Source organism: Oryctolagus cuniculus, chromosome 7 (genome assembly GCF_964237555.1).
Source record: "Oryctolagus cuniculus chromosome 7, mOryCun1.1, whole genome shotgun sequence".
In the NCBI taxonomy this organism is placed as follows: Eukaryota; Metazoa; Chordata; class Mammalia; order Lagomorpha; family Leporidae; genus Oryctolagus; species Oryctolagus cuniculus.
Genome location: NC_091438.1, coordinates 62,886,673 through 62,910,865, shown reverse-complemented (window position 1 = coordinate 62,910,865; position 24,193 = coordinate 62,886,673). Strand labels below are relative to the sequence as shown.

The window sequence follows — 24,193 nt, the reverse complement described above, 5'->3', positions numbered from 1 at the left end:
GATGTTTCTAGGCAAACACAGTTTGCAGGATCATGTATGACTCCTTTACCCCTGTATTCTGAGAAAACAAATCACTTTCTTCCTCATTACATCTCACATTTTAATATGAAAATTGAGTTATACCAACAGAGGATTTGTCCTTGCCATTTTATTTGAAATGTTGGAATTAGATGAACAACTTCTGGCTGTGTTCCAGAAACAAGAAAGAAGAAACACAGTCATTCCTCAGCTCTCCACAAGGTTCCCATCCTCTTCTCTCCATCTCCTATCTGGTTCCTATCACCATTAGGCCTAAGCCTCAGAGGGTAGGGCTAACAGTCAAGAGTGATGAAGGAAACAAAATTTGGCAATACAGTAACTGCCTAGCTCTTTTATGTTTTTCCTAAGCAAACTTTGCTTGAAACTGGAAAAAAAGGAAATCTTAGAAGTACTTGTTTAATACCAAAAAATTTCTTGTTTGTTGTGTTTTCTCTTCCACATAAAGATGCAGACTTACTCTGAAGAAAGGCCCAAGAATGCCATCTTTTCATTTTAGTGTTAGGTGGGAAAAATAATTAAATGTCCATGATTTCTATGAAAACATAACTGAGTTACTGTCTTAATATAAATGACGATGAGACAAAGGAGCCAGGGGATGGCAGAATCTGATTTCAATGCTCACATTCTCCCCTCCCTCTTTTCAATACTGCAGATTTGAAGAGAAAATGGGGGAAACAATGCAAAGATAGTAAAACTCTCCATGTACAAAAATTAGAATTTTGTATCAATGGAAACTGAGCCTTCCCAAAATTTAAAAGGTGTACACCTGCAAATGCTTCTGTTCATCTTGTCTGCCAAGAATTAACAATCTTCAGTCATGTTCCGAATGTCCAACCTTTCTAGCCTGCTTGAAACAGATGCTATTTCCACGCCAGTCACAACCACCTGTTGTCACCATGTGTCATGCTGAATCACATGTATGTAATGTCATTCCACCATCTTTTCTCCATCCCTCATTTTATCCAAGCATGTAGTGTGCTGTTACTCTGCTACTGTATACACTCTGTATACATTTCTGTTCTTCCTTGCAAGACTGTGAATGCTTCGGCCACTCCAATCGATGCAGTTATATCGATCTGCTAAATACAGTCATTTGCGTGAGCTGTAAACACAACACTAGAGGGCAGCACTGTGAGTTATGCAGGCTGGGCTACTTCAGAAATGCTTCTGCACAGCTGGACGATGAGAATGTGTGCATAGGTCAGTTCCATTATAATTTCAGCTATAGTTCTGTGCCTTTCCAGCTATGGGGAGCTATTTAGGGTGGAGAGGTTGGTGGTTGACACCAGAGCTGAGCCAGAATGCACTTCCTTCATGGAGCATAAATTCTTATATTAGACTTGGAATTCACTGTACTGGTTGAAATCATAGCTGGAGTGCATATTTTGAATCCTTATGTTGTTTTCACTTTAAAAATGATGATCTGAGAAATCATGTTTAGGAGATGAAGATTTTTCTTTCTTCTCTTTCTTTTTATTTTGCATGAAATTTTAAAACCTGGTAATTTTGACCTGATCATATAGCCATAAATTATAGATTCAACATTCAAAATGGAAACTCATACAGAATTTAATTATAGTTATGAAAAATGAGAGTGAAAGCTCTAACACATAATTGGTGATCAACAAGTGTTGATGGATTTAAAATGTTGCCATTTGGAATTGAAAACTACTAGCAACTGGTAATGTAGAAGTCTGCCTTTTTCATCCATAGTAAATGAAATTCCATTTATTGGATTTTCCTGTAGTCCCCCCAAAACAGGAGCAATTTCTTAAAATCATCCTAGGCAATTAATTCTCATAGCTTCCTGTGTGCATGAACCCTGGAAAACTGGATCCACAGGGTCCCTTGAGCAGTGCCTCTGCCCCCTTGCCAATGACTACTGCACCTGTGACCTGAAGAGGACCAGGTTCCTTTTTCACTGAGAAAAGGGAGGCCAGTGGAAAAATAAGAAACAATAAATGGAATTTCATTAGTAATTTACTCCTAAGCATTGCATATATTTGAAATGCTAAAGGATGTCTTAGCAGTTAGCTATACAGACAACCAAATTAAATAGAGTACACAGCTGAAAAGTGACAGATGATCTTTTCATCAAAAAAGGAATCTATTCAACCTGCATTTCTGGTGTCATTGCTCTCTGATTGGATTGTCAAGATCTTTTAAGTTTTCACAAAGTGTCACATAAAATAACTATACAATTGTTTTGGATTAAATTGGGCCACGTATACATAATATCATTTATGTCCATAGTATTTTTTATTTTTCAAAGTGCTTTCTTATTTATTATTTGTAAATTAGAAGCTGGAAACCTTGGTTCCAAGTCCCAGATTGCTAATTAGTATCTGGGTGCCTTAGGTAAGTCATTTGAGCCACCTGGACATAACAGGAACATGTGGCATGCACAGGAAACGCTTGATAAACTATAAACTGATTTACAATTTTTAAAATTTGACTCTCATGAACAAACAGTGGGGTAAGTATCATATCAAATATTTCCCTTACTTTCTACTTGAGAAAAATAAAACAAATTGATCCAAATCATAAAGCTTTAGCAAAGGGATCCCCAACTTCCAAGCTTGAACAATTTATCCCCACCTCTCTGGCACAATTAGCAGAGCTATGCTTTTCAGACTGGTACTTATGGTACACATTTGGGATGACAGCAGCAATTCCACGATGAGCTTATGAACAGAAGTCCAATTGCCTTCATAACACTTGGGCGGCAAAGATTTGTGGATATTAATAAAACCCAAAAGACATGGAGCTGTCTGAATTCTGAACGCAGAGTATGTTTCAACTGAATGCCATTTGTAAAAATAAATAAATGTCATACTATCAATATGGAAACAACAGAAAAAGTAGAATACTTAGGAACACAGGAAGAAAACTGAATCACTTTTACAAAATACATTACATAAAAATGTTTCATAATATTTGCTGGTATTTTAAATAAATCAAAGAAGAAGGCCTGCAAAGAAAAGGTTTTATATATAAAATGTCTCATGGCCTATAACTTAACAGTATCCCAATATATTTTATTCGGAGTATTCTATTATTATGAAGTTTGACCTTTTCTCAGTCCTAAAGTAATCAATGAACTACAAAGTCTGCTTCTCCTCATCCAGTCTGAGAGTTGTAGTTTTTTTATAAACCTGTATTCAATTGTACATGGACTGGAAGATAGCCCATCCTACTTTTGTCTTATAAATCACATAAACTGCAGATGAAATATGGAAGATTTAATAGCTGTTTTATGTTTATTTTACTGAAAAAGCAAAAACAATTGTTTTCTCCATTTCTAAAAAATGTTAATTAAAATTATAAACCCTTGGGGAATTTTATTTTATTGAACAAACATATTTCTATTTAGCATTTTATACTCCTCAACCAAATAAAATTCTTCAAGACAAAGATGAGCATTCTTAGTTATCGTTAGAATAATCACATTATCCACGCCCCCCACATACACACACCTTAAAATCCCTTCAATTGTTGACCTTTACCAAAAGTGAAAAATTAGTTTTTTAAAATAATCTGTATATTTTGGCTAACAGATAAACAGATATGGGCTTCTATCTTTTTTATATTCTTACCGTGAAACAACAACAATTTCCCCAAAGAGTGATAAATTTCATTTCCCGCACTGGAGAGACCAAGGCGGGGATGCTGGCATTGCCTGTGCACACGGCTAGAACTAGGGTTTGCTCTGGAGGTTCCATGGCCACATTTTGCTCTATGAGACAGCATGAGCCCGTTCACTCTTTTCCATATGTAAGCTCCCCAAAGGGCTTAAGGCAGAGCTGAGAATTAAATTTAAGAGGTTTCACCACAAGTAATTGAGAGTTAATTTTAATACTATTTTGTATAGAAAGCACTAATGAAAATGAGTGGCTGTTACACGACTCTTTCACGGATTAGGCAGTAAACTTGGAAACTTCGAACTTCATCTAAGTCTTCTCTAAATTAAAAGAAAAAAGGCAGTTTGCCAATTTTCTAACAATTGGCAATCCAATTCACCATCCTAGCTGTGGAGAAACAGCTCATATCTTTGACAAAATGTAGTATGTGTTGAAATAGATGTTTTAAAACACATCATTTTCTATTACAGCAAATATACAATGCAGCTGGCCAGTCCTTTCTGCCAATGATGGCTGCTTTGTGATGCCTGGCAAATTTACCTATTTTTCATACAAATTACAAACACAGCCCCTTCTCCAAAGATGCATGTAATTACTCTGTGATGACCCAACAATTACATGAAGATGACATCCTTGCATGCTTCTGTTTCATATAAACTTGAACATTAAGCAGGAAGCTGGAGGATACATGGTCTGTGACCTTGGGTAATCACTGTTAATAATCCCTGCTAACAAGCTTTGCATCAGAATGAAACGCAGAGTTCAGCAGTCGCTGCTAAACATATCTCAAAGTTTTGATGTATTATTTTTAATTCTCCTTGAAACCCAAGATCAGGTCATCAGAGTTATCTTATGTATATCAAAGCATACACAAGCACTTTTAATAACTATAATTCAATCAAGCATCCCAAAGTATTTCATGTTGCTTGGTAATCTGACAGTCCTGCATAATCTTCCTAGTTTCACAGAATCAAATATGACCCTCTAAAGGCATTCTCATTACCCCACATCTACCATTGGCCATGGTTCCATAAATGATATTTTTTAAAGAATCCTTTGTATGTAGACTGGAGAGTAGACAACATAGTCATTTGTACATAAGGTGGAGGCTGTCAAAGAAAAATAAACTTCAAAAATAAAAATATCCCTAAAAGAGTGTGTGAGGAAAAAGAAAATATTCTACTTATTTTTGTACTAGCCAAACATATATTGTCCTACCAGCAGACACTATAATGAGAGATTAACATCTCAACTATACCTATACTGAAATTTATTTTGGGTTCCAAAATTTATTTTTATTTCATTACTCTTAATTTAGGTTTCATAAATACTGTACTAACATTCCTAGGCAATGCAATATCTAAAGGCTCATCACAAAACAGTATATACATAAAGAAGTTAAGGTGCTCTCTCAAAGATAAAGTAAAATTATCTTTAAATAAGCAAAGTGCATTCATATTGCACTTTTAAAATACTCAGCAACTCTCAAATATCAAGTGTAACAAATAAGCCCATTTGAATAATTTAAAACAGGTAGTACGGTGATAGAATGTTGATTTATCCTTGATACTCGAACTTTTCATAGTGTTCATTAAACCATCTGAAAATGTGCTAACAAATGGAATCTCTATGGTCTGTTACCAGTGAAAAGCACGATGTCTTATTTCCTTGGAAGTTTTCAGTTGATTTCCTCCCATATCATAAAAATGGTATAATGGAAGGCAGGGCAAATAAATTAATGGTCCAGAAATAGCCATATTTGCCAAAGCATTTCATTAATGGACACCTTTCTTCAAGTAAGTGACTCATTTAAATAAGTGATGCTCCTATGTTGATAACCTATAAGCCATGCAGACTTGTCTCCAGCCTGTGTGTTGTCTTGTTTCTACAGAGTGTTATTGTAACCCTTTGGGCTCAATCCATGATCGTTGTAATGGCTCAGGATTTTGTGAGTGTAAGACTGGAACGACAGGGCCTAAGTGTGATGAGTGTCTGCCGGGAAATTCCTGGCACTACGGCTGTCAACGTAAGTAAATCTGGGAGCTGCCCTCTGCCTGCTGCAGCATGGCTGATTCTGCTTGTCTAGCCAGTGCGTGCAGCTTCTCAGAGCAGAAAAAGACCCAAACCACTGACAAGCTTTAAAAGCTACTTAATGCTTCAGCCCCATGTGCAAGAGAGCAATCCATCAGCTGTCCACCTGGCTTCTTGGAAGCTCATCTTCATCCCTTCTGATAGCTGGAGCAACTTGTATTGAAATATTGTATGGAGATCCATGTACCTGGCCAGACCATAAATTAAGTGCCACAATAGGGACCCGGCTTGAAAATCCTCACCACAAAATGAAGGGTGATGTGTACGTGGTTAATATATTTCCTCAGCTGAAAGCTACCCTGGAGCTCCAGAGTTCATAAATTAAATGATATCTACATAACTTATTACCACCTTGCTGTCAGACCCATCACTGCATCTTAACCAAAAACCTAAAGGTAATAAATCTAAGGAATATTCAAATGCCAAGGTAAAATAAATGACAAAAGTCAATATTGATTTTCAGTCTCTGAGGTTAGGTACCATGTGGCAAGCCTCAGATAGATGCCATTTGGTTCAGCCTCATTTCTCTGGAGATTATGATGTCTTCTTCAAAGTTTGTTGAGGCAGGTGGCTTGTCAGTGTATACACAGAGCAGAAATGTAAAAATCCAAGCAAAGGTTTCCTTCTGTCATTCACAGACTTTTCTCTTTTTGAATTCCATGTGAATTTCCTGTTCCATCTATACATAGTTAACTTAAGAATATTAAAGAACCACAAGGTTTATCCCCTACACAGCACAGTTCTGTAGAAATAACACATGCTGTTTGTGCAGCTTGGAAATTTTTGTTATCCACATTAAAAAAGTAAAAGGGAAATAGGAGAAATTAATTTTCACAACTTATTTGACCCCAAATATAGAAAATATTATCATCTCAGCATATAAATAATATCAAAATTATTAGGGACACATTTTCCATTTTTTCTGTACTGTCTGTGGAATTGGATATTTATTACATACTTACAGAGCATGTCAATTAGGATCACCCGTGTTGCAAGCCTCATAGGCATATGGGTCTACTATACTGAACAGCATGGCTCCAGATTTCTTTTTGCTTACTTTTCACTTGAAAAAAATGTCAGCATGCAGGAACTGTTTAGAGTAAATATCTATATGAAATTATATATTTCTATAATATAATAACTTTAATATTCTGAATAATAAATTCTAAATAATGACTATCATCAATTTCTTTAGAAAATTGTATATCATATTCTATAGAAAATGAAAGAATGTTCTATATACCACTTGTAGAATTTATAATTATCTGGCAGCAAGTTTTCTTCATAATTTAAGCCAAATTGCCATGGGCAGCAATGAACTATGGCAATGAGTTCAGAAGTGTGGAATTGAGCAATTCAAGACTAGACAGCATCTAGGAGCTGTGTGCTAAAGAAGGGCACTGAAAGGTAGTAAGATAGGAACTAGGCAGCACACGTGCCTAAGTTCTGGATAAAGCGATGGTTTAAAAGTCTTGTGTGCCATAGTGTCCCAGCAATCATAGTCCTTAGATGTTTAGTTTTGTTGTTAGATCCCAGGAGCCACATGAAGAGCCGGGACTCAGAGGACAAGCATCAGTCCCAACACAGCTGAATCTGATGGCTCAGAATAAGCCAACAGTCAGAAGGGAAGGAGAGATAGGCAGAGGAAGGGTCAAAATCCCAGGCATTCAGACAAAGGAGAATTTGTGATTAAGACACAGTTCTTAAAGAGAGCATCCATGTAAACGCTATGCAGCAAGATCTGCTGAATAGGTTCCTGGGTATAACCAGGGTAAGACTTTGGAGACGAAAAGAAATTAAACTTGCCTGGGTGAAAAGTATCCCCCAAAGAGCCTAACCCAGTCATTTTATATTAATTATTTGGAGTATTTGAAAAGATGTCATGTCACCAAATAGTCTCTTCTGGAATCAGAAGACTGGCTTCAAGCTTGACCCTTGCTTATAAAGGCTGAATGATACACGGGTCACAGAATCTGTGCCTCAGTGTGAGCACTTTGTATGGCTGTTGCTGAGATGATGGCAACAAAGAGATTCATTGTTTTGACTATGTATTGATTTCCTACTATGACTTAAGCATTGGGCTAATGGTAGAGGCTGCCAAGATAAAAAGAGGTAGCTGTTTTAGACATACAGATATGGAGTTCACCATTTGGGAGGCTAGCATGTAACCCAACAATTATGATCAAAGGAAATTAGAACTAAAAAGGAGATATCTACATGTTAGTTATTAATGAAACCAAGATGGGGAGTAAGGCTTCCTGAGAAATAGTATTTAAGTCAAATGTTCCCATATTTTGTGAGAAAGAACTTCTTGGGCAAAGCTGCATGAGATAACACTGTTCCAGAAATATCGAATAACTTTCATAAGACTAGAGTAGAAGCAATGTGTATGCATGTGTTTAACATATTCCAAACACATCTTTCAGCTCGCAAGAGTTTTTCTCACTCTGAAATTTCCTTTCTCTCCCTTAGGCCCATCCTAGGGCTAATATCTATGTCAAAATATAAAAATTCTGAAGTCAGTAAAGGATGACTTCACCAAGATCCCAAGATGCTTTTCTCTGAAAGCTCTTAAAACTCCACCAGCATCCAGCCAGTAACAGGGTAACACCTGTCATAGCAGGATGCCGTCAAACCTGCTCTAGTATTATAGTAGGTGTCCATTCTGATTAGTTTGTGCTGGTAGCTTGAAAAACATTTTGCATATCAATGTTGTGTCTTCACACATTATAATTGTACTCCAAAATGTCTCCCAGATCAATCTCTCCCTTTCTCATCCCTGCCCTTACAACATACACTTCTGTTGGCCTTGAATTGGACTCCTTGTATTCATCACAGTATCATTGACAGAGATATTAACCTGGAAACAAGAACCACTGCTTAGGAGGAATGCAGTGGTAGAGTAGTGGTGTCACTGCCAACAGTGACAAGTGGCAGCCATATGCTAGAATAAGTAGACATTTATTTAGAGCTGCCAGGAGGACTGATATAAATAGCAGAAAGATTCCAAGGGATCCAGGGCTCCAATATTAAGGACTAACACAAGGGACCGTGTGGAACAGGAATGCAAAAGGACTCACATTTCCAGAAAAGAAAATAAAGAAGAGATCCAATCACATGCTGTCAGTTGCATCCTGTAAGTAGGATTGGTAGTCATACCAAGATAGGTTTTGACACCGTCTCCAACTCACCACCTGCAAGAGTTGAAGGAAATTACTTGAACTCAATAAGCCTGGTCTTCATCTAAAATTATGGATAATAATAGGACCCAACACATAAGGTAGCTGCAAGAGCCAAGGACAAAAATGAATGTGGGCTATAGTGCATATTAAGTCCTCAATCATTATTACTTAGTTATAAGCACATGCTGATTAACAAAGAACAAGTAAGAATCCACATCCAAAAACTTATGTTAGTGCGGAACTTGCAGCAAGATTGGTCAATACTCAAGAATCAAGCTTTTGACCTGGGGCTTCACAAAGCACCTTTGTTAGAGAGAGGTATGATTCAAGAAATTGAAGCAAAGCTGACCCCAAAAGCTATTGTGTGGCTTCAGCTGTGGAAACTAAAGAACTCTAGGTTCATCAGTGACTTTCTGCCTGAAGAGGCCACCAATTATGTGCTCCATAAATCTAAGCTGTTCTCTGATACAAAAGGTGAAACACTTGAAAACCACCTGAATAAATGGTGTTTAGACAGTGTGGAACAAATAACCTAGGAAGAAAACAGAAATAAAAAGATTTCAAGGAGGCACAACAGAATGAAAAATAGTGTTGAGGTTACCCATTAGAAGAATAAGATATTGAGAAGAGAGAGAAATTTCTTTTTTAAATGCCCCCTTTTTGAATAAGAGAAGAGGCAATAGCTAGGCCCCAGAAAATAAACTTGAATTTTCCAAAAAGGAAGCAACCTTCTATGCTTCACATAAAACATGAAGGGTTAACCCTTGCTACCAACACTAAACAAAGATTGGGCAGAAGGAAGTTTGTGAGTTTTCAGTTTTTTAACATGGAAATAGCCACCAGTAGAATGAATGAAGCTGGTGAATATATGTTGTCTGCCTGGAGGAACATCCTGCATTGTTTATTAAAGGCACTAATTGTTACTCATTTTTACCTAATTTGTGCGACTATTATTAGTACTTTCAGAAGGACTCACAGTCTTGGTCTTTGAACTAAGATCAAAAGATACGTTGATGTAAGTTGAATGGCATAATGTTGGATGATAACAGAGCTGTAGGAAATAAGCACATGGACAAAGGGGAGACACAGTCAGTGGCTGGACCATGGCCTACAGTATTAGAATACGGGTCCTTGCAAAGGAGCAGTGCATAAATCACCAAGAACAGGAAAGCATGTATTTAGGGCTCAGTGGCCCAATCAGTAAGATTTTTCATTAAATTTGAGTGGAATATATGGAAAATACTCTGATAAAACTGTCAAACCACATACTGTAGCAAACTATAGAATTGGAAAAAGAAAACACAGACTCAAAAGAGGAATAAGAGGCCGGCGCCGTAGCTCACTAGGCTAATCCTCCGCCTGCGGCGCCGGCACACTGGGTTCTAGTCCCGGTTGCCCCTCTTCCAGGCCAGCTCTCTGCTGTGGCCTGGAAGTGCAGTGGAGGATGGCCCAAGTCCTTGGGCCCTGCACCCCATGGGAGACCAGGAGAAGTACCTGGCTCCTGCCATCGGATCAGCGCGGTGCGCCAGCCGCGGGGGCCATTGGAGGGTGAACCAACGGCAAAGGAAGACCTTTCTCTCTGTCTCTCTCTCACTGTCCACTCTGCCTGTCAAAAATAAAAGAAGAAGAATAAGAGAGAGTTGTGTAAACAAACTTATAACTTACATCCATCCCTTTACAGAGTTGGCCCAATAACTTGGGTAGTTGTCTATGGCTGCTGTAATAGTGACAAGACGCAGAAGCCTGAAACAACAGAAGCCACTGCCTTACAGTTCAGTAGCAGCAGTCTCACTCGGAGAACCTTCTGCAGGCTCCAGTGGAGAATCTGCTTTCTTGCCTTTCCTAACTTCTAGAGATCCTATGCCCCCCTCCTCCATCTTCAAAGCCAAGGACTTCTAAAGACCTGTGCAAATAACCATCCTCACAGATAATCCAGAATAATCTCTACAACTCAGGGTATTTAATTCAAGCATATCTGTGAAGTCTCTTTTGCCATATGAAGTGATAGGCTTTGGGGATTAGCATGTAAACATCTTCAAGGACCCATTTTACTTATGCATTTATTTATTTTTAAAAATTTATTTGTGTATTTGAAAGGCAGAGTGACATATGAAAAGACAAAGAAAGAGAAAGCGTTCTTCCCTTAGCTGCTTCACTCCACAAATGATTGCAACAACCAAGAGTGGGCCAGGCCAAAGTTAGATGCTAGGAACTCCACCTGGTCTTCATTGTGGGTGACAAGGACTCAGACCATCATCTGCTGTCTTCCCAGGTTCATTAGCAGGAAGCTAGATGGTAAGCAGGGTAGCCAGGACTCAATAAGGTACTCTGATATGGGAAGCAGAAATCCCAAAAAGCAGCTTAACCCACTCTTCACAACACCAGCCAAAAGGACCCATTTTATACTGTCAACCACAATAATCAGAATGTAAGTATTTAATGCCAAAGACAAATATGTGAATACCATGGAAAAGAAATGCAAAGGATGCTTGGAATGAAGACATATAAGAGTAAAATGTACTTAAAAGGATAGATTTAAAAAGTTAAGTAGGTCAAGAAGATATAGACTTGTATTGTGGATTAGAAGATCGAAGAGTGAAATATTTTTCAGTAAAAACCAAAGACCACATAGAAAAGGTATTACAGAAGTTTCTTATAAACCACTTGACCACTTAGAGGAAAATTGGAAAAATTCAAATGCCATATTATATTCCAAAATAAGGTAATTTGAAAATCAAGATAACTGCTGACAATGTTGACTTTCATTGATAGGAATTTCTTCACCAAAGAAGCGGAAGAAATATGGGGGAGGTATTTGACCCAGTGGTTAAAATAGCAGAGTGTCTGGATTCAATACCCCACTTCCTGCCAAAGCAGCCCCTAAGAGACAGAAGGTGATGGTTCAAGTCATTGGGTTCCTTCCATCCATAAGGGAGATCTTGATTGTGTTCCTAGATCCTGGGTCCAGCCCTGGCCCAGTCACAGACATGGCAGTCATTTAGGGAATGAGTCAGTTGTTGGCAGTTTCTCTCTCTTTCCAAATCTTTCTCCCACCCTCTCAAATATGAACATAATTTTTTAAAAATAACAATTGCTATATAATGTAATTTTTATTAAAAAAAAAGGAGTGGGAGAAGTACTCAGGAGAATGATTAGTACCACTTAATGGTAGTGGGGAGATGACAGTGTTACATAGAGAATAAATGCTATTTTTTTAAAAAGGGAGTACTGTCCTGGATATTGGGGAGAATTGAAAATATTCATGGGAGAAAAAAGTAGAATCTTGGACTCTCGTTAAAAATATGCATGAGTACATGTGCACACACACATTCACTGAATTTTTTAAAAAGTAAAAGCATGCGTTGTTTCCAAGAGATAACCTTGAGCAAATGGGTGTTTTCTAAAGTAATCAATATAACTACCCAAGAGTTTCATTTAGGAGATATTGATGGGCATGAATTTAGCCCTACTATGTGGAAGACACTGTGCTGGTAAAATTAGGCTTGCAAAACTGCAGACATGCAGGTGGCAAACCTTTATTAACTTTAGTTCAAGCTACAGAGATATAGAGGATTTATTTGAAACACAGAGTTACAGAGAGGCAGAGGCAGAGAGAGAAGGTCTTCCATCTGCTGGTTCACTCCCCAGATGGCCGCAACAGCCAGAACTGCTCTGATCTGAAGCAAGGAGCCAGGAGGTTCTTCTGGCTCTCCCACGGAGGTCAGGGGCCCAAGGACTTGGGCCATCTTCTACTGCTTTCCCAGGCCATAGCAGAGAGCTGGATCAGAAGTGGAGCAGCCGAGACTCAAACTGGTGCCCATAAGGGATGATGGCACTGCAGGTGGCAGCTTTGCCCGCTACGCCACAGCGCTGGCCCCTAGAGTTAAGTTACCTTCAGGTTCGATTCCAGACAACGGTATGTCCGAAGTGGCATGGAAGCTAGCACAAAGGTCAAAGGAGGTTACAGTTCCACTGCCACAGCCTGCATCAAAATCCAGACCTCAGAAACAATAACTTAGCAGAGCAGACAGTGATGCAGGAGAGTTCCCTCTTTGAAGAAGCATTTTCATGGAAACAAGGCTATGATGAGAATGCAGACCAGTCGGTTCAGAAAGATAGAGCAGGGGCCATGGGTAAAAAGAGGGAGGTGGGTTTCAACTTAGCTTTTTCCAACAGTTATCCTCCCCAGCTCTTTAAGAAATCAGTGAGCAGTAAGGGGGGCTGGAGGGTGTTGAGTAACGACGAGTTCCTCAGATTCTACAATGGCTCAAATAGAAGCTGAGCAGGCATCCGTTAGTGATGTGTCTGGAGAGTTATGGCTTAAATGGAAAGACACGGGAAGAGGCCTCCTGGGCCTCTTCAGTTTTGCAGCTCTGACTTCAGACCAAGCCCATGGGGCAGAGGGGAGATTTCATGACAGCCTTCAGCTCAGCTTCTGCAGCTTCTGTTAGGAGCCACGGTTGTCGTGGTGCTGCCCTTGACACTGTAATTTCTACTCACACACTTCAGCTCTCCTCCTCCTCACTTGCCCTGTTCTCAGTCCTCCCCCCTGTTTTCCAAAAGGCAGAAACTAAAGATTCATGTAGCCCCTTTGGTTTAGATTTAATTTGTTCCCATCATAGCTCTTGTGCTGCTACTATTAAGGAAGTTTTCTCTCTTTTCTTTTTTTAAATGTGTATAAAGATTTTATATATTTCATATATACAATTTTAAGCTCATAATGATACTTACAACCCTCTCTCCCTTCTTCCTTTCTTTCTTTTTTCCCCTTTTAATTTTTGTGATAACATTTTCAATTTACTTTAGCATCACAGGCTTTAATCCTCCACTAAATAATTCAACAGGTAGAAAGCAGGAAGACCACTGTTCCACAGGAGCATAGACAAGAGCTATTAACAACAATCAAATCTCGAGATGTCAATTCCACTCATATACATTACTTTTTTCTTTTTGTACACAATTTGAGATTAACTTCCACAGGCCTGACAGCTTGTGATCATGATGATATTAAGATGATTCTTCCAGTTGCTTTTGTGAGCTGAAGATTACACCTCCCTGGACAATACCTTGAGCCTACCTTGTAATTTTTCAATCACCTCTACTTGCTGTCTCTTCCTGTTTGCTGTTTTACATTAAGATGTCTGGTTCTCACTCCTCCCGCTGACCTCGCGTGTAGAATGTGTTGACAGGCAGCAGCACGGCACTTAACAACAGGCTGTGTCTGTGAGGTCTCAGGCTTTTTGCAGGGCCAAACACATGATTGCACGCTTTTGGCTCCTCTGTGTCTTTCACTAGAAGTTGCTCGCATCTTTAAAGTCCACAGCAACACTGAATCCAAGCTTTTAATTTCCTTGCTAAGCAACTTGAACACCAATCATTTCCCTTACTGAGCACCACATACATAAGAGTGATGAAAAATAAATACTCCAAGAAGGGCACTTGATGTTACTGTGTGCAATTCCTAAGGGTAGCTGAAAGTGCTCTTTAAACAGAGCCAGTGAGAGCCTCCTGGAGGTAATTTTAATAGGAAAATATTAGCAAGAGAGAGGATAGACAATGGCAATCGGTAGGAATTACAAATATGCTGGGTAGTCCTCCTGGGGGAAAGGGGCTCATCTTGTCAGCTGGAAGAGCAAACCCAGGCTTGCCCGCTGATGGGAAATTTCTCTTGAGTCAGCGGGAAGAGGCCATACCACTCAGCTGTGCTAATCACCATCACTTTCCAGTTGTAGTTCTTGTTTTCACCTTAATTCTTCACATAACTTTGATTTGGGATTGTTAGAAAAAGTCCACCCCACCCCCCAACTCCAACGCATCAGGATACCACCCAGTAGCAAGAGGGGTCAGGGTCTGTGCCATGGAAAGTGCTGTAATTCTTCACACATTAGTGGCTCCATTCAAAGTAACCACAGGGGGCAAATACCAACGGAGTTGGACTTGTTTCAGAATGTCCTCCACAGCAGGGTCATATACTGAAAACATTCAGAATCCGCAGCTCCTGAATCACACAAGCTCAACAAAGGACAACTAGATAGTGGGCCTACCCTTCATTCTGACGCTGGCCTTCTGTTGAGTTTCCTGGGCTCCTGGGCTCTCAGCTCTGGGAGGGGCCTCAGCCCTGATAGGCATGGGAAACTTCCCACATATACTTAGCAATTCAGGCTAATGCTCTCCTTTATTTGGAGAGAATACTGAGAGTGACATGTCACACCAACAAACCACCCAAACTTAACAGTGAAAGGTGTGGGAAAGGCTTGTGCTCCAGGAGAAATACAGACACGATTTTGTCTACTAGTAATCTAGAATCAGTGCAGCAGCCTGGTCCTATCTTATAGTAACCAGATCAGGAGGCCAGGAGGCAATGCAATCTATGAAGCCCTTTCCTTACTCCAGACAGTGTATAAATGGCATTTCACCTTGAGCCATCACCGAGAAAGGTTTGTGTGTGTGTGTGTGTGTGTTAGAGAGAAAGACTACCTCAAAATCATCCTGAGTTGCACACATAAATATAATGTGTAAGTGTAAATGAAGCTTTGATAATTCATTCCAGAGTTGGCAAACTTTTCCTTTAAAGGACCAAATAGGAACTACATTGAGTCTGTGGGTTGTAATGATCTCTGTCCCTTTAGCGCAAAATCAGCCACAGACAACACTCAATGGACAAATGTGGCTATGTTCAAACTGTAGATACTGAAATTTGAATTTCCTACAATTTTCACATGTCAAAAATGTTATTCTTCCTTTGATGTTGTTACCTTTATTCAAAAATGTAAATATACCATTCCTAGGTCGTAGAAAACAGGAGATAGGCTGGATTTGGCCTGCACATCACAGTTTGATTTATTCCAAACTCACACAGCAGTTAGAAATGAAGGAACAGAAGAATTGTTAAATAAAACCAAGAAAATATGAAACAGGAAGCAGGAGAAAGCATAAGAGGGAAAATCCATTTCATTAAACTATGTCCTCTGTCTTGACATGGATGTCACATGGAGTTGATCTAACTGGTTCGTATTTGCAAGGTCCTAATTGACTTAAGAAAAATGTTGGGATTCCCAGAAACATGGAGGCCTTGACCATATAATTTCTAGGACAAGTTCACAGATATAGTCTGTGCCAACTCTTTAAAGGCTTTAAGAGCCAACCAAGCCAATTTAGCATCAATTTAGTACAATCAACCACTAATGAAAGAGAAGTCAGGCTGGCCATAATATGATCAGGATTGCTCATATTGGTGTGAGAAATCTTTCTGTTGTATTCTGCAAGAACAACCCATCACCTTGACTGTAAGCAAAAAAAAAAAAAATCCTCTTACTAAGAAAGAATTATCTCAATAAGATCAGGCTCCAACACCAAGGACACAGGAAAAAAATACACAGAGAACATGTTGAGAATGTAGCCTTTCGCCCATCAATTTTAATAGTGGAGGTAATTATTCTGAATAAAGTACACGTCAATGCTGCAAACCCCACCCCTTTTGCCCCAATTCTCTGCTGAGTTTGACTGATCCTGTTAAATGCAGGAGATTCTGTATTGCCCACAGGAATAATGTCATGATCCATCCCTATTTAAATGCATACGTGCTTTGCATCCTGTATCTGTCGAGTTTTCTGTTTTTAAAAATTATGGTCCATTTTCAGTCATCCATGGCTGCCAATGGTCTGCATAAATGCAGCACAATCGATTATTTTCATGTAAATTCCAATAAAGTCAGACTTCATGTCAAATAGGCACAAAATACACACAAAGATTCATACCCACACACAGTTCAGCTGCTCTGCATTTAACTTCAGTCCCTGACTCATCTTCTTGGTTAGCACTCAAGATCATTCAGACATCACTGGATGTTCATTTTAAAACAGAACCAATTGCTAAGATATATTTTTAACAACATGCCTTCTCCTATTCTGCAAAAGTGTAGGATTAACATTATGGATTGTAGTCAGTCTTTTTCTCAACTACAAGTCTTTTGGGAAAATGAGCATGTGCCTCAGAACTGGTAGACTACAAAATGATGAAACATTGAGGTAATTATTTTTAAGAATCACATTTATACCACTTTTTAATCAGTATTGTTGATCCTATGCACCTAGTCCATGTGTTAATCTGCATTCTTTATTATGAAAATCAATAGTATAGACAAACACATTGTACACATGGATTTTTGAATGCAAAAAGACTATATTTGGGAGTCCGCAGGAGTGATTGTTACCGAGGTAATTTGGCAATTTATTTTTGACCTAATGTCATAATTACTGCAGTGTCTGTGACATGCAGATCCAACTTTGATTTGTGCTCCCATAGAAGATGTTAAGTCTCCCCTGAGGTAGTGCACCCTTATTCTCTCTAATCAAATAAAAATCAAATTTGCTGATTTTGCAACAGCAATGTTAAGCTATACATAGACATAATGTATAAATTCCATATAATTATATCAAGTCTTGAAATTTCTGAAATGGCAATTTTACTAAAGCTGTCTAGCAGTTACTGTTTCACTATATTCCTTTGAATTCAATAAATGAGGCCAGATCATCTTTAACTAGCCAAGAAAACTATACCCTTCATTTCATCTTAGGTTATTAAATTCAGTTTAATCATGGTGATAGAAAGATCTTCTTGACGGAGTCTTGCTAAATATACCAAATTCTCCCCCCCTGGTAAACTGGGCTGGCTGTGGGCCATTCACATCATTCACTTGTTGATTCAATCATTCTTCTTTAACTTACTCAGTCATTAATTCATGCAATCATTTGTTTAACAAATATTGAAATTCCAGCTATGTACCTGAAGTTGTGTCAGATTTTGGAAAAAAAAATAAATAAAATATGCTCCCCATTAAAGAGCTGACGGTTAAGAGGAGTCTCAGGTCTAACACTACCTTAGTCTTCTTAGTACTACTTTTCTAATTTGCTCTTCTAATGATAGGTTTCTTATGCCTGTTGGGTTCTAAGAAATATTCTTCAAGTTTAGTCACTTGTTTTAAGCCATAGATTAGTTCTCCTTATTAATATGTAAAAATAATAATAGCCACTACTTGTTATTTGCTTGCCATGCAAATAACACTGTGCCATTTTCACTATCTTGTTAATCTACAAAAAACTCCATCAACAATTTTTCCCATTTTACAGATAAATGAACTGAGGCTCAGAAAGGCCATGCAACCTATAAAAAATCAGCTAGATCCTTGCAATTTCAAAGTGTGATCCTTCAGCAAAATTGGGAATTTATTAGAAATGTAGCCACCATCCCAGACTTACTGATGTGCAGGTTCACAAGCCCTCCAGATGATTTGTATGCACATTGAAATTGGAGAAGCAGAGGACCAAATCCTAGGTGAGGATTTTAACCCAGAATCAACTGAGTTTTAAGCCCAAAGATTTCCTTGCTTGTATCACTTAATGTCCATGGAAGAATGGTGGCCAATCAGTAAAATACATGCATAAACCTCAGACAAATTTCCTTAAGGGGAAGAAACTCTCAGAGTCTGTCACTACATCAGTTTTCATCAGCATGTATTCTACAAATTCAAATCATATTAAACTAAGGAAAATCATGAAAACTTAAACATGTAGCCTATTTGTTTTCTTTCATCCGTACAATTTAAAAGTGGTTAATATTTGATAGGTTAATGATAAATATTTTAATATAGTATATTGCATCTGGTTATGAATATATCAAAGAGAAATACAAAGTGAGCTCCAAAAGATAAACTTTTATTGAGCACATGAAATAGAACATAAAATTTGATGGCAATTACCATTTAATCTATTCATGTTTGGAAACGTATTGAAAGAGAAACTCATAACTCAGTTAATTGTGATGAATTATTAATTGCTCATTTGAAAGCGATGAGCAGAGCTGCACTTGTTGAAAAACTTTCCTTCTCAGTGGTTTTAACCTTTGTGTCATTGGTTTTATGAGAACAAAAGGGAACGAATGACAGCAAGATTCTAATCATCCCAAACTAGAAAGTGACAAGACAGTGAACATCTCAGTGACTATATAAAGGTTAATTGAGATTGAAATGAAATAGTTATCACTAACCCCACTCCAGCATACTTAAATGGGATTCCCTGGGGTGGGCCCCAGGCATCTGTATGTCCTACAACTCTCTGGGTAATTATAATATGCAGTCAGGCAAGAGGAATCTGTACTCAGTAACTACATGTTCCTAGGAAGATTTAACCCAGCCAAGGGTTGACTCAGTGTACCCAAGTAAGACTCAAGCTGCGTTCCAATTTGCCAATCCCAGTTAGAGCTTGAGGGATGAGGATGCATAACCAATGCTAGTATCACTGCAGCACCTGGGCAGCTTTAAAAAGATGTTTTTTCCCAAGATGGTAAGGGATTTCCGGTCCAAACAGACTAAGATCAACAATATGTCTGTATTCAAAGATACCTGATTTCAATAGCCCCTTCTTTCTCAAAAATCAATGTTAGGAGTTTCCTCTGTTGCATTAAAAAACAAACCTTCAAAAAGTGAAAGCTCTTTTTTATTAACTAAATCCAGGGATTTATTGTTTAGTGTCAGCAGCGTAACTGGTTTATAATTGATTTTTCTATAGAGGACTGAAAACTTTAGCTACCTTAATTTCCTTTATCTTGACACAAATGATTAGAATTACTCTGAAATGTATTTTACCAAGTTCTCTATTACCATTTTTTAAAATTAAGTTTCTTGTTGCATCCTTGACTTCATAAAGTATTTCTAAGATAGAAAGACAGCAAGTCAGTATAAGGAAAAATATGGCTGCTTTATTGCTATTGATACTTTATCTTTTCTCTTCAGAAATGTCTGTGTCCAGTAGGATTTTTAGAAATAAATACAATTATTAAAATACATTAACCCCTGTTATTCCTAAAAGAAAAATGTCATAAACAATAACAGAATTTTAATGATTAAACAGAACATCATATTTTCAGCATATTTTGTGCCTGAATTCCGACAGAATCAACTAACAGTACAGATCTGTTGTTGCTCTACATTCAAATACTTACTGTTAAAAAAGAAGCCTCATTTTGTCCATGTAAATGATAAGAATTGGATATACCTCATTATCTTTGAGGTTTAATAGAATGAATTAAAGGGTTTAACTCAGTTTCTGTCCCACCGTAAAAGCATACAATAAGATAACAAATTACAAGTGATGGTCCCTGCCCTCAAATTGCACTGGAAATGGTGGGGGTTGGATTAACAAATCTGAGAAAGCAATCAGGTCTTAAACAAATGACACCATAAAATGAAAGCTGTGATATTCACAGTTCCTTACTGACAAAAAAAAAAAAGGCTGAAAATGTATGGGATTTCATATCTGTTTGTGTCTTTTTGTGAGTAGTTATTTCAACTTATAATTGTCACCTATAAAACTAAAAATTTTACTTAAGATCTTGTCTAATATAAGTTCTTTTAGCTTTTAAGTTAGGATAAAGGAAATGAAGCAAACAAGAAAACAAAGCTCTTTGTGATAAAACAGTGCCTTTTAGTTTTTCAGTTTCCAAATAGGAAAATAAAGCCACTATATCCTTTAAATTCTTTAAATTTATCCTTTAAATTTAAATTTAATCTTAGCAGCAATTCTTCATCAATTTCAGTTTCACCCTAAATCCTGGAAATTACCTTATAAGGCTAAAATGCTTGCCTGCTAGATGGGTCTTGAATTATAATGACCCCTAAACAGACCAAAAACTAGACTAGGCTCTCCACTTGAACAGAAAACAGTGCTGATTGGACAGTTCCAATCCACGGAGTCATCCTCAACCCATTGGGTACTTGCCTGTTTTCAGCTTGGAGACCGTTGACATCCTTAGGGATTTGTATGCCAGAAATGCATCCAGTTCCCTCACTTTTTAAAAAAGAACTCTTCAGGAGATTTTCCTCAGGGTTACTTGGTTATTTTTAGCAAGTTCATGCTAAGTGCTGTTTTCCAACAAAGTTAAAATTTCTCTTCGTATACTGGAAAGGTCCTCAAATTGAGACTCTAACTTGCAGGAAATAAGATTGTTAATTCCCGCAGAAGATTTAAAATCACGGTATGAGTAACAGTTCATGTCAAACTGCCCTTGAAGAAGTAAGGATGAGTTTTCAGGGTGACCAAAGGCACTAAGGAACAAAGGATCGGTTAACACAGTCTCCACAGAGCAACGAGCATGTGTATATGAGGTCCTCGGCAGCACACTGGCACAGGTTCAACATCAGGGCACAGTCACCTTGATTTAGTCTGCATTTGAAATGCACTGTCCCTCTGCATAGCACATTGGCCTGTCATTTTAATATTATTTATCTACCATTCGATTTATTTGAAAAGCAGAGCAACAGAGCGAGGGGAACAGACAGAAAAACAGACAATGAGGTTTTCCACATACTGGTTCACTACCCAAATGCCCACAGCAGCCAGGATTGGGGCAGACCAAAGCCAGGACTCTGGAGCTCCATCTAGGTCTCTTTTGTGGATGGGTATACAAAGTTCCATGAGTAGTAGCTATTATCAATATTACTCTACGATAGACCCATGCCAGGTGATAGCCTTGATGCAGGGCCAGGAAGGATTTGTAACTGTCAATGAGAGTCGTTAAGCCTGTCAATGGAGAACCCAGTTATAGTTCATTCATAAGCAGTATTTGATGAGACAATTATGTGTGTTCATCAGGGAAAGTGGGAAGCCTCTCATGGGGACCAGAGCCTATTATATGGATTCCTTCATGTTATAAAAATTTAGTGGGGAGTGAAAAAGTCATAAAGACAAGGAGTTTACAGTTTTTCCTTTACTCAAGAGATGGCTGGCATCCAGGATTCTCCTCTGGCCCTGGAGAAGCGCCTAAGCTCCAGAGAGGGCAAAGCCCTCAGCCTTGCTCAGCATTCTTGAATACTTCTTTCTGCATGCTCTGAGTGAGAATGTGGCACTTCCATTCCCCGCAGCTCACTTCCCGAGTTGTAGTTGAGGATCTCAAAACAATGGTCAATATTTAACTATTGGAAGAAAGACCCTCTCCTGTGGCCAATTTCAAATTAGAATTTCACTACTTTGTAAAAAAAAAAAAAAAAAAGCATAGTCAATGCCAAGTGTGTTAATTAAATCAGAAGGTTAAGATAGTCTTTCACTTATTATTAACCAAGAAGGGAACACATTACCTGCTCATAGCTCCAATTTTAATATCAGTTAAAATAAAGTTCCTCTGGAACATAGATTTCTATCCAAAACTTCAATCAGAAACTGACAGTCAAAAAGGACATTGAAAACACATTTCCTTTCAAAAGAAGACAGGAGTTCACTGGGGAATCTTTTCTTTCCCTCAGCAGGTACCTAGTTCCCAGATTCAAGAGTATGCATTTCTCACAGAAGAGTGTGTGGAAAACACGACTAGAGATTATGGCCAAAGCCCTCAGGGTTTTTCCAGATTTACATGAGTCTATTTTTCCCCTCCAGTGTACTTGGGATTTTCCTGCTGACCATGCCTTTCTTTTCAAACCGTAATGACTTTATTAAACAGGAAAGAAGGCTATCATGGAGGGAAATAGGCTGGACCCTTACTAGTAAATACACACATACTATAAAAATCATATAAATTAGCGGCTCAATAGGCTAATCCTCCACCTTGCGGCGCTGGCACACTGGATTCTAGTCCCGGTTGGGGCGCCGGATTCTGTCCCGGTTGCCCCTCTTCCAGGCCAGCTCTCTGCTGTGGCCCGGGAGTGCAGTGGAGGATGGCCCAAGTCCTTGGGCCCTGCATCCCATGGGAGACCAGGAGAAGCACCTGGCTCCTGCCTTGGGATCAGCGTGGTGCGCTGGTCGCAGCGTGCGGGCTGCAGCAGCCATTGGAGGGTGAACCAACAGCAAAGGAAAACCTTTCTCTTTGTCTCTCTCTCTCACTGTCCACTCTGCCTGCCAAAAAATTTTTTTAAAAATCATATAAATTAAATTACATTAAATATTTCTGTAAAAAACTCATCATGCAAAAATCAGTGCTTGGACATTTCACAGGAATTACTTCATTTATTGTCTCAGTAATCCTGCAAGGAAATCCTATTCTGCCTATTTAATAGATGAGGAACTGAATTTAGAGTAGTTGTTCAAAGCAAACAATCAATAGATGATCGAACTGTTAAAAAAATAATAAGACACAGGTGTGATTCCTTCCTGATGCACAGGCTACACTCCTCCTTCAGAGCCAGGAGGGACTAGGAGCTTACAGCATTCTAATCTTGGACCACAGCCCAACTACTGGATCTATTTGCTTTTAGAGAGATAGAAACAACCCTGAGTACTCATTAGTAGCAGTGTCCATGAGCACAAACAGTATCACACAGTAGAGAAAGAGCCTTCTGGATAAAAAAAACAAGCATCGACAGATGAGTGTTACCAACTGTCTCTCACTATTGCTTCATCTCCTGCCAACAGGAGCAAATGTTTATTCACTGCCCTCTGTGTACAGTGAATGTATTTCTCAATATCAACAACTAGTCCACCCATGCACACACAGGACGAGTAAGTTATACCCAGATTCCCAAATCACAGGGCTGATGCATAGGCATGGGCAGAGGAGAGACCCTGCTGTAAGGTCCAAACACAGCTGTAACAGGTGTAGCCCCTACACATTCACAAAGGTCCAGGATGTTAATGGAGAGAATGGACAGCATCTGAGGATGCAAATTATGCAATTCAAGCCAAAAATCTAGTGTCTTCTCAAAAACACATGATCACTCAAACTAGGCATGATGTTCTTTGACCAGTTCCTGAAACCTGTCGATTAAATAAGTAAACATCAAACTGTAAACCATTTAGAAGACCCCATGTCACTTCACAAATGAGTTCTCCAAAGAAGGAAATAGCCTGCATAAATGGCTGCCATAGATTCTGTTGCTGGATCATGTATGACAAAAGATATAATCCCAGTCTAACATTATCACCATGGCAGGCTCTCTGCATCACCTTATTTAATCTTTGCAACATTCCTTTGATAAACGATGTCACTCTCTATGCTTTATGGGTAAGAAAAAACTAACAAGAGGTGACACGGGTTGTCTGCAATCAAGAAATTAGAAGGGGAGGAAGTGAGGCACAGACCCAGCACCCCTCCTTTCTAGCCCCTACCAGCACAGGTTGCCCGTTCAAATTCCATGCACAGCATACTGTGCCGTGGCAACTCAGCAGTAAGCTCTGTAGGGAAGTTGAGGCAAGAAGCGAATCATAATGAGGAATATCGTTGAATGTAAGAACACTTACAGGATGATCTTTAGGAACA

General features: G+C 38.7%; 1 protein-coding gene across 6 annotated transcripts in view; it reads left to right on the top strand.

Moving 5' to 3' along the window:
- Positions 1-24,193, top strand: part of NTNG1 (netrin G1) — a 390,729-nt gene that overhangs the window by 340,349 nt on the left and 26,187 nt on the right. For 2 of the 6 annotated variants that reach the window (XM_051856220.2, XM_002715818.5), the window contains exons 6-7: positions 1,072-1,239; positions 5,572-5,706. The exons of 3 other annotated variants lie outside the window; for them this stretch is intronic. In XM_051856220.2, the coding sequence (XP_051712180.1) occupies positions 1,072-1,239; positions 5,572-5,706 (303 nt within the window). The remainder of the gene's footprint in view (positions 1-1,071; positions 1,240-5,571; positions 5,707-24,193) is intronic. One more of the 6 variants, XM_051856221.2, reaches the window with a different exon arrangement.